The sequence below is a fragment of the Hipposideros armiger genome, unplaced genomic scaffold (genome assembly GCF_001890085.2).
Source record: "Hipposideros armiger isolate ML-2016 unplaced genomic scaffold, ASM189008v1 scaffold_206, whole genome shotgun sequence".
Taxonomy (NCBI): Eukaryota; Metazoa; Chordata; class Mammalia; order Chiroptera; family Hipposideridae; genus Hipposideros; species Hipposideros armiger.
In genome coordinates this window covers 1555144-1567144 of record NW_017731556.1, presented here as the reverse complement: position 1 = coordinate 1567144, position 12001 = coordinate 1555144, and the positions used below count along the sequence as shown (strand labels likewise).

The window sequence follows — 12001 nt, the reverse complement described above, 5'->3', positions numbered from 1 at the left end:
CATAACCAAAACTTAAATTTTCATTCATGCTTGGGAATTAGGAAATACCCGTTTGGCAAAACACAACAAAGATAGACATATTTGTATCGTTAAGTCTTTTCTATCCCTCCCTGTTTATAGTTTTCTTATTTTCTTGATCTTTTTGGTAATGACTATGGGTTAAAATACTCATATGCTATTTTTGGCTTTGGCTTTTTATCCTAGCTATGCTCCTTATTATTCATTTTCCCCCAAATTTCAATCAATAATTGTATTTAACAAATGTTTACCAAGAACCTACTTGGCATAAGAATGCTTAGGCTGGACTTACTGGGTGATACTCTCTAAAGGAAAGATTCCAAGTTTTTCCTCCAAGTAATCCCCGACAAAATGATATGAAGACAATAAGTGCAATGAAGTCTGCTTGCAGAAAAGATAAGGAGCCAGAAATGAATTATGACCACTGCAAATCGGATAAATTAGTCAAAGCACTAAAATTTAATGAGAGGATGATTTTAAAAGCAGGTGAAATTGAAGAGAAGTCACATGTAACATTATTATAGATTTAAAACCACGCATATTCTTCTCTATAAAACTTCTCAAATGCAGTTAAAAACACACGTACAAAACCAAGCAATTATAAATCCTCTGAAGCATGTAACTGATTAGCTGCTACTCTCAGCAATTTAAAAGTACTTTCACCACAATTACATTCCAGCCTGTAATGTAATTCAAAACAAACAAGTCAGAGACATCGCCCAAATGGCAGAACCAACAAATACAGATGCTTTGCATCAAGGAAATGAATCCACTGAAGAAAAGCAACCGAGGAGCTGCCGCGGTGCTGGGCTTCCGGTGGAACGGCGAGGCCCCCTTCTGGGCAGAGCCGGCGCACTGCAGGTGGCCTGGAAGGCTTGGCTCTGCCATCAGCGCCAGCCCGAGCGTCTGGGACTGCCTGCTGTGGGTACCCTTCCCAGGGTTGTGTTCACGTTTTACAAATTTAGATCTTCAATTCCAACTCTAGATTTTTATAAAAAGAAAGCTGTGTACGATTTCAGATTGAAGGAGCCATTCCATTTAATTGTGCAACCAGCACTCCCACCATCCATGGCCGCCCATCCCCTTTACTCTGTCCTCCGTTTTCTTTTTTGCCATATCCGTACCGCCCCCCGAACGTGCTGGATAATCTATTCCGTGTATTTTCCGGCTCCCCTTGCTAGAATATAAGCTCCTCGAGGGCGGGGTTCTTCATTTAGTTCGCTGCTTCAAGGAACAAATGGAGCCTGGCACACCCCAGTTATGTAACAACAAAGCAGCCGTTGTCCCTTTTATGCTTTTACCTTTTATTTTTAAGACTATTCGTCTTTAAAGGGGTTACAAGTAAGGTCTCATTATAGCAATATGCTGTAATTTTAAAATGATACCTAAGCACTAATTTTAAAAATGTGTTTTCTCTAAATGCTTTATAAAAGCAAAAAATCTTTTCCAAGGACCATATAAACATGGTCTATGTGTATACAACTCATATACAATTTCCAGGGACGTCACGGGCCCCTAAAACCCTGGGAGAACATAGCGGCTGCAAAGAATGAAGGCCCCGATTTGGACATTCCTGGCGTGGGGCAGGTGTGCGCGGTGCGGCACGCCCCCGCCCAGACACACGCCCGGAGGGGGCTGGGGGCGCGTTGCTGGCACCTTCCTGCGCTCAGCATGATGGTTCCCGCAGGAAGTGCACGCACTGCTTACTAATTTCTAAAACCTCAACCTTTAAACTATCCCCTTCCTAACATGTTCTTTCAGCTTGTGGAAAAGCTAATAGTTGATTACAACTGGCGGACTTTTTAAAAGTGCTAATTTGTTCCTTTGAACAGAGCAAATGATGAGAGACCATTTTCCCAAGGGTTAAGGAAAGTATATAACATTTGATTCAGTGATGTCACCGGCTTTCAGTCCAAGAATTTCATCCAGGGGCATGAGTCCCTCATTAGAAGAAGTTTAGGATTTCTGACAGTCCTTTTTCCGAACCTTTGATTTGGGTGCTGTGAAAAGAACAGGAAAGAGAAAGAGAAAATGACGAGGTAGGCCCGAGTGACACTCTCTTCATACTGACTTGTTTTCCCGGAGGTACGTTATATACAGTCGGGGAGTACTGACCGTTGGGATTTTCTTGTTTGTAGAAGGTCTTTAACATTTCCACGGCCTCCTCGGCCCGATACCCAGGGATGCACTGATGGGATAAGAGCATCGAGAGTGAACACAGGCCCATGCAGATGTGTTATGTCCCATAAGAACAGCAACACAGACAGAACGAGGGAAACATTTTTTAGATAATGTTAATATACTCTGTGGATATTAGTAACATGGGTAAGGAAGGATATTTCCAGAGAATAGATGTATGGCTTCACTCAGAAACATCTCTCCATCAATTATTATTTCTCAAGCAACTACTATTGAAATTACGAGCTCTGTGATCTTGGGTAAGATAGTTCGGCTCTATGCCTCAGTTTCCTCATATGTAAAATGTAGTTTATTATAGCAATCAACCCAGAAGAATTGTTTGAGGATTAAATGAGATTAAATAAAATAATACCGGCTAAATACCTAGCACATCCTAAGTACCCACTTGAATGTTTGATGCTGTAAAGCTACGGTCAGGAGTCCACAGCTAAAAAGGGTCTGGTAAGAAGGGTTTTTATATTGTTAAAGGGTTATTAAGAAAAGACTATCCGACAGAGACATAGGTGGCTCACAAAGGCTAAAATATTTACTATCAGGCTCTTTACAGAAAAATTTGTTGATCCTTACTCATTATGGAGGATTTTTTTTAAAGTGTTCAGTTGTGCTATCTTTGGTACCTAACGGGAAAAGAGATCAACATTTGAAAAACTAAGGAATTGTGGTAACAGTAAGGAGATGAAACTTGAACTTGCCTTAATGACCGAGCCTATTTAAAGAGACTAAGCAGAGCATTTCAGGGAAAGAGTAAGAATAAGCGTGGGTTCTGTGTGAGGAAACTAGCTGATGGGGTCAGGGGTGATTATTAAGGGAGTACAGGGGAAAAAGTGAAAGATAAAATACGGTCGAAATATATAGGGCTTTGAAGGCTTGTCACAGGAGTTTGGACTTAATAGGGTGCACCTTTCTGAGGTGCATGAAATGACACGGTGAACGGAGATGTCAAGGAGGCACGTCTGGGAGCAGCAGACAGAGGAAGGACCGGCGAGCAGCAGCACAGGCACTGGCAGGCGCGGTCCGCTGCTCGGAGCGAGCCTCGCAGTCTCTTGTGCCTGCAGCGGGCTCCTGCCTGGGCCTACAAGCCCCGCAAAAACCTTCCCCATCAACACAAGTCACCTCCCAGGAGCTCAACATTTTTGGAGTCCACATGTAAGTGAAATCACCCAGTGAGATCAGACAGATCTTTCTTGGTCTGACAACATAATGCCCTAGAGATCCATCCATATTGTCGTAAATGGCAGGATTTCCTTCTTTTTTATGGCTGAGTAATATCCCGTGTGTGTGTGTGTGTGTGTGTGTGTGTGTGTGTTTATATCATATTTTCTTTTTTATAAGCACAGGGTAGAATGGTGGTTGCTAGGGTCACAGGGGTGAGGGAAATAGAAAGATACTGGCCAAAGGGTACAAACTTTTCATTACAAAAGTTAGAATAAGCTCCAGGAACCTAAAACACAGCATGATAGTTAACAATAAATACTATATTGTATACTTGACAGTTGCTACGAAGGTAGAGCTTAAATGTCCTCACCATAACAACAGCAGCAAAATGGTAATTATGTGACATGAAGGGTGTGTTAACCTTTCACAATGTATATGTATGAAATCATCACGTTGTATACCTTAAACTTATACAATGTTATATGTCAATTATATCTCAATAAAGCTGGACCAAAAAAAAAAAACAAAACCAAACCAATAACCTTCCTTCTATCCTGTCCCCCAAGCAAGTTGCTACCCTGCTCCCGAGAATTTTCCAGAGTCGTGGCCGTCACTTTGGGGCTGTCATTCCCTCCTCCACCTCATCCTCGCTGGCTTGCGCTCCCAGGTCCATGCAACTGCCCCCCCTCAAATATCCCCAGGGCCCCTATTGACCAGAATATTGGTCTTTGCATCCTCCTCCACTCTGCAGTCGTAGAGACTGCTGACCACACTTGCTTCTTTTTAGAACTCTCTCTTCCCTCGGCTTCCCAATACTTCATCATTCTAAGCATCGTCAGTCAGCCCCCTTCTCTCCCGGCCTTGTTGCGCTCCTCTACAGGTTTCCCAACTCTCCTCTGGCTCTCTCACAAGCACCCATGTGCACAAAGCGCTATCCTCTCACATGGAGTTAGAGCCACAGTTCCTAACCTTGTTCTCCACCTTGGCTGCTCAGCAGACTCGTTTGGGAGCTCTCATAAAAAACGTCCATGTTCCCCCACGCCCCAGTCTTCTGATTCAGTTGGGTATGGGGTAGGGATGGAGCACAGACATGCTTCAGTTCTAACATGCAGTCAGGGAGGACACCCGCTGAGTTACAGGTGGAGAAGGAAATTGTATCTCTCTAAGATACCAACAATATTTTCAAGTATCCATTATAGCTACAAATTTGTGGCTTTAATAAAAAGCACACATTCTTATCAAAATAATTTCTTTTTAATGGAGCAGGTATTATAATCACCATCTTCTTTGGAAATAACAGTTCTGTAGGTCTCCTTCATTCAAGTTCATCTTGAATGTTTATAATATAGCACTAAAAGGATCCTATAATTCTGCAATATATAAACAGCATTCCACCTCCCACAAACTCACTACCCCCTACACACACACACACACACACACACACACACACACACGTGACCCAGCAAATAAAGGAAGAAAACACAGCACCCAGAAGCCTGAAGTATCACTGTTTTTTTTAGAATCTCAAAACACTTTTAAAAACATAATGTGGCATTGAACCTGGAGATATGGCTTTAAACCATGGCCATTCAGCTCGATGGAGCCAACTTGGCCAGGTACACACACTGCAAATGAACGTGTTTTTTGGCTCGGCCAGATCAACTCTGTTCAGGGGCGTGGCATGTAGGAGAGTACTGTGAACACTCAGTGTCATTGATGTGTTGGAAGAAGTGTTCCACCCGTGTCTCCTATCCAAGGGTTCATCTTTTTCTGCCCAGAAACTTTGAGAAATTCTTTAGATCTTTCTCATAAATGAAGTACAAAGTCAGCAATTCAGAGCTTTGTAAGCAAGAGCTTTGTAAGCAAGCTTTGAGCTACTCATAAAAGTGATCAGAAAAATCAAATCACTTTGCAGAGTTTCTAATGATCAAGCTAATTGTGTTTATGCTCCATCACTCCATTACAATCTCTTTTCTGAGGCAGTGTTACAAGTCGCCTATTCTCAAATGTACAGGACTTGCTAGGAAAGCTCATGTGCAGCTGGGAAAACGCAGAATATTTTTCAAAACTTGTTCTCAGTGGGGTTCAGCCACATGTAGCTCTTCATAGGTACTTAACATTCTCCTAAGAAGCTCTGAGTCTCTGAATTTAACTGCCCACCATGTCCAACATTTGTTAAATCCTTTTCTTCTTAAAGCAAAATACTTTTAGGATTAACCTCACATCTTGGAGAGAAAAACAAGCAAACCAGTTTATGAAAACATATATGTCTACAGACCAAACGCTGAAATAGAAATTCCTACTGCTGATAGCCTTAAACATAAACGTTTGGGAGAAATGGCAAGATTAAAGGGAAAGTAGAATTTCTAAGAGAACATGAAAGACATGTGGATTCTTGGGTCTGGAGGGAAATGTCAATGTTGAAAATGCAGGGGAAAAAATAACTTAAATACAGGTATTGATTGCTAGACACCAAAAATAGTATGTCAAGCAAAATAATTGAATTTGTGCAAAAATATTGTATGTTCACTGTAAATAGCATCTACTATCACTGCCAAGGGCCAAGCTTCACACAAACTTGTTCTAGTGTGGAGCTGGGAACACTGAGTGAAAACTCCAACGCTGGTATAATGTCTTCAAACATACCTGAAGCTGTGGATGAGGACTGTCAGGAGATACCTCAGAAGGCTGGGGACGCTCCTTTGGTAGGGGTCCTGTTCATTAAGAAAGCTAGGCACTCACCTGGAAATGACTGCCTGTCATCCAACAATGGGGCATAAATGAACTCAACCAGTAGTCCTGAGAGTCCATCTAATTCTAGCATGGCTTTTGGTATACCCATCAAAGGCTAACTATTCACAAGCCAGTGAGGAGATTAAAGTCACTGGAAAGAAAGAAAAAGTATCAACAGCTGATGTTACCTGAAATGGCGTCCCAGTACTTGGTAAATCCGCAGAGGCAATATCTAGAACAGAGCCACAACCCCCAAAACGTTCATTCTGACAGCCGTACACAACCAGCGGGATTTATAAGAGAGAATTAAGGTCCTTCAGGAATGTGCAGTTCAGGTGTGTATGGTGAGAAAACGAGGGTAGGTCTACCACCAGCCATCCTGGAGAGGGAAGCTCATGCTATGCTTAAAGACAATTAAGCTGAGGCTTAGGCTTAAAAAAAATACAATCCAGTTACACAAAAGAAAGAGGTTTAAAGGATTTAAAAATTAACATCTCATAATTCCAAACAGAATGAAAACTAAAAACCAAATATCCCAATTCTAAATGTTCACAGCTTGGTGCTCTGCTCTGTGGTTTTTACTAAATCGACTTTTTGGATTCATTAGAAAACCGGAGCCAGAAAGGAGGCAGGAATTTAATGTGGGAATTTTCACCTTTTAAAAATACTGATTGCTCCCTGTTCTCACCCCAAATATTGGGTTGTCGAAAAAGTCATGACGTATTTTTTCTGGTTTTCATTGCAAAAATGCGTCACGATTTTTCCGACAACCCAATAAAATATAACCTGTGCCCCAGTACAAAATAGACTAAAGTTGAGCCACTGTGTAAGGCAGGGCAGAGAGAGAATTCTGCTGACCAGAAGTCCCATCTGTGTGAAGCAGAGACTGTACATTTTATCACACTCAAAACCCTCTGCATTGTTTTCAAAGTGATAATTTACACGTATATAGCAAAATAAGTAGATAAATAATATGTAGTATGAAACTGAGTTTTCCAATTATTAAATAATTTTTTAAAGGTAAACTGCAGCACTCGGTATGTGTGTCACTTACTCTATGAAAGACAATTCAAACAGCTGTAACTTGATCAATTTCCCATTTATTTACAATTATATCATAAATGATTGGCTTGTTTTATACTTTGTATTGACTTCTTTCTGACTTGAAATTTTTCTTATATTGTAATAGGTATTCATGGCAAAAATACACAAAAACATAAACAGAGAAAGACAATTTTTAAATCACCTATAGTCTATTGTCCAAAGGCCAAACATAGGTGCATAGTCTTCAAACCTTTTCCTAGGCAGTTTTATAATCAATACTTTAACTTAATTTATAATTTGTCCTCACATGACACTTTAAATTAATCCTAAGCTTTTCTTTCTCTAGTTTATTTCATACTTAACATGTTTATAGATATTTCTTAAAAAAATAGGTCGTTTTACTATTTAAAACATTTTCCTAAACATTTTTGGCCAAGGGATACTATATTTTATAACGTGCACCTCCTAGAATTTGTGCCATACATCTCTGTTTCCTATGTTAGGAACAAGTCACATGTCTGGCCATTTTCTGGCGCAGAGGAAGGGCACAGACCTTAAGTCAGGAAGTCAAAGGATACTCATCAGGCGGAGCGCGGCGGCGCACATGACACAAGGCTCCACGGTCACGTACAACACGGTGCTTCCAAACACTTCAGAGGGACTCTTGCCGCTTCGACGACACCAATCAAGGGCCTGATCGATGGCCACCATTTCTGCATGTCGTGTAGCCTGAAAAGAGAGAGGCGCTTGCACTGACATTGCTTGCTACACGTAACTGTAGTTTACAAACCCTCAAAAATAAATACAAAAACACGGGCCTATCATTTCTTCCAACGTTTAACGAATACAGACTGCTGGATACCCTTAGCAGTGGCCAACATAGTCCCCAGTTCAAGTACCAAAAGCTCACCAACAAAGGACGTTTTAGGTAAGGACCTGAGAAGCTGGGGGACACTCTTTCATTTAAAATGCCACAGGGAAGATAAGTCTACAAAACAAAAACAAACAAAAAAAGATGAGCCTAGCAATTCTGATTATTTTAGGGGAAGCTTGAAACTTTCATAAGCATGTGATCCAGTTTCAAGTGTGTTTTCAAGGCTGTCAGTGACCTCACTATAAGCAAGTCTATATGTATTTAGTTTACTGGATGTCACCACTGACATTTTCTTTGGGATGAGATTTTATATCCTGGCGGACACTAGAGAGAAGCAAAGATTTGATATGGGTCTCTGACACCTCGTGGGGAGAGGGGGGGACAGCAGAATATAGGAGAAATCACACAGCATTTGGAATCAACCCCACTTAATTTCAATCCTGACCAGGACGTTATAAATTATGTGGCCTAGGACAAGTTATATAACTTCTCTAAGCCTTACTTTCCCCCTATGGAAAATGGGGGACACTGCCATCTATTCTTCTTAAAGCAATCTGAATTACAGGAAGCACATGCCATTGATGTTGTAAATGTACTCTGCTATATGACATTATTGATAATATTCACGATCATCACACTCATCAACAAGCTTACAATGCTAACTAGGTCCAAGTCACTGTGCTAAATTCTGTGGGGGATCAAAAGTCTCAACAAGCATAAAATCTGGTGGGGCGAACAGAAAGGCGCTCATTTACCTGAGACACAGGGCAGCCTGTGGAAAGTGCTGACACAGTGGCCCCAGGTGCCAGGAGAGCCAGAATTATCAACTCAGAGCTAGGAGGTACTTTAGAGAGGTTCCCAAACCTGATGGCATGCCAGAGCCAACTAGGGGGCTTAAAACAAAAGTCCCCCAACTTTTAAAAAATCAGATTCAGAACTACTAAATCAAATCTCTCCATCATTCTCAATAAATAATTGTTGAACTGAATCATTTCAATCAACTTCCTCTTTCATGACAGAAGCAGCAGAAGCTAAGTTAGGACATTAAAGACAAACAGCTGGGATGGGGTGATGGTGGCGGTGACAGGAGTGGGGGTGGGGTGGGGGGTATAAAAGCCAAAAGTAGGACTCAGGTCTCCACATTTGGGGTCAAGAGTCTTTCCATACTGTGATTACAGGATAATCTTCTATAGGAAACAGAATACCAAAATAAATCCAGTCTAATTTCAAGGTATAGAAGAAACACAGGTCATTGGGCAGTTAGCTGGATGTTGTTAGAATAGTCAAAGTTCTTATGTTAAAGGTATTGCACCGAACCACAAAATACAAATAGGGAGATATGACAATTATCTAAAATACAAAATTCCACTCCCAAATAAGTATCTATATTCACTAATTGCTATATTGTATTATTTATCTCACGGGTGTTTTGACATCCACATACAAATTGCTTTGTTTTGCCTGTGTTTTGCCAAATCTCCGTTTTCTTTTTGACAGATGTGATGGATGAACTTTAAAGTCCACATAGCACCAGCACCAACACCAGCTTGTTCTCTGGCTCCCAAGATCACATGATAAGATCAAAATCTGTGTGAGTGGTGTTAACGGTTATAAGCTCTCCTTGAGTCTACCGCGTACTTCTTATAATCATAAAGTCTGATTCTTCATTTATACTTACTGTGATACATTGTTGTGATACCATATTCAAGAAGTGTTGCCTTAATTGATGAACTTCTCAACCTAACCACAATAAATTGAAAGTCACACAAGCTATTAAATAAAGTACACATACTACATGTAGGTGGAGATAGCTAGTCATGGAGACTTTATTCTACTGAATTATCTGTACTAGGAATAGCTTCTTTATACACTCTTTTATAAACTGGGGGTGATTTTTTAATTTACTAGGAGAAACACATTATTACTAAAGAGTGCAATATGGCTTACATTGATATTTTTGTAAAGTGGAATTTTCATATGTTAGATTTGCTGAAAATGGAGATAGACTCATTTCTTCTACACGGACACTCCGATGTAATAAAACCGACTCTTAGCTTTCACTCAAGTAATACAGGAAAACTCCATGAAATAGGAAATTAGCTCTGAACATTTTTATTGGTTCATTACATTTTCCTGAATTTTCCAAATTTTAAAAAAGTCAACATATATCACTTTTATAATTAGAAAAAAAGGCATTCAAAGAGATGTTTAGAGAAACTACCTTTCCACTGATACCTACGGGACGCTGCACAGACTCATCTTTTCATCAACTGATAAAGTCACTCCCCTCCCACCATCGCTGACCTTCGTGTGAAGTTATACTATTCAACTCACATACGTTTTTGGTTTGGTTAACTTCATTTCTTCCCTTCCCCACAACCTCATTGTTGTAGACCATAAGGCAGCCAACAGGAACTTCAATATTTTCTAGAGCTTCTTTGGCCTGAAAGACAAAGTGGAAAATCTAAGATGGAATGTTCAATACTGGGGGAAAAAAAAAACTACAGGAAAAAAATAGATGCAGCATAAGCAGTTATCACATGCAAAAAACTACTAGAACAAAGAAATGCAGCTGAGCTCTCCCTTTTCTCCAATACAGTTCAAGCGTTTAGTGCCTTCGTTCTCTGTTGCGTCCATACTGAGGGAGGCTCAGGAAGAAATCCCCTTCATAGAGCCTGAGCTCCCTGATTTTTTTTCTCATTGGAAGCAGAGGTGATCAAAACACTGTCATTGACTCTCGCTTTTAAGCACCTTTTCAGAGATAGTATATATATTTGCAAAGAGGTAGAAGAATAAATAACACTTATAAATCCTTTATTCAAATTCTGTCCTTGTTAAAATTCTACTTGCTTATTTTTCTTGTTTCTCTGAAAATGATAGAAAATATTCTCTAGAGTTCCAGTTAACACAAAGGCGACCAGATTGGATATCTCCCTGTGCCCACAATTTCTGCTCTAAGTGAGATAAGAAGAGCTAAGGAGCACTCTACGTAAAAATGGCACAACCACTTTGGAGAACATTCTGGAAGTTTCCTTAAAAAGTCAACATCCACATAGCCTAAGAACAAATTCCACTCCTAAGTATTTGTTTAAGAGAAGGGAATATATGCCCCCTCCCTCACTCACTCCCTCTCACCTCACCCCCCACCCCCACCAAAAAAAGACCTATAAACGAATGTTCATAATAGCTTGATTCGTAATAGCCAAAATCTGGAAAAAGCACAGGTGTCCATCAACAAAAGAACAGAGAAGCCAACTGTGGTCTAGTCACACGATGGAATACTACTCAGCAATAAAAAGGAGCAAACTAATGATACAGACAACATGCATGAATCTCAGACACGCTGGGTAAAAGAAGTTAAATACAAAAGCACGCATACTGTATGGCTCCCTTGACGAGAAGTACTAGGCTACACAAAAGTAAACTACAATGATAGAAATTGGAACAGTGGTTGCTTCATGGAAAGGGAGGTATAGATTGATTGGAAATGGACACAAGGAAATTTTCTGGGACGGTGAAAACTTTATCATGTAAGGGTATGGGTTACACAGATGTTGACATCACTCAAAGCTGAATGAACAATGCATTTAAGACCTGTACATTTCACTGTATGTGAAGTATACCTCAGTTGAAAAATAAGTTTAGGAATAATTTCACCACCACAATCCCAGGAATGGCAAACCAATCCTTTTATTTGCAAAGTCTTCCCTCTATCACCAGCTGCCCATTTCTCCTCTAGTCCTTCAAAAGAATGAACCATGGTAGCTCCGGGGCCCAGGACAGTTAAAGAATACTTTTCATGGGCAGAGCAGAAGCAGGCAGGTTATATCTAGGTCTGTCCTGGTACCACCTTGCGAGAGAATAAAGGAAGGTTGCAAACCTTGTGCTGGTGCACAATCATTTCTATCTCACTACAGTTAAAAGAATCCAAGTACAGCTGTTTCTAGAAAGGCACTGCATTTCTTACTTTGTCAGGCT

At 40.4% G+C, this 12001-nt stretch overlaps 1 protein-coding gene across 1 annotated transcript in view; it reads right to left on the bottom strand.

Moving 5' to 3' along the window:
• Positions 1–472: 472 nt before the first annotated feature.
• The window catches only part of ADAT2 (adenosine deaminase tRNA specific 2), a 24673-nt gene continuing 13144 nt past the window's right edge, over positions 473–12001 (bottom strand). Inside the window, exons 2-6 of the mRNA XM_019653759.1 lie at positions 10362–10466; positions 7727–7878; positions 6294–6399; positions 2134–2206; positions 473–2018 (exon numbers count right to left, since the gene is read on the bottom strand). Coding sequence (XP_019509304.1) covers positions 1975–2018; positions 2134–2206; positions 6294–6399; positions 7727–7878; positions 10362–10466 — 480 coding nt within the window. The 3' untranslated portion in view covers positions 473–1974. The remainder of the gene's footprint in view (positions 2019–2133; positions 2207–6293; positions 6400–7726; positions 7879–10361; positions 10467–12001) is intronic.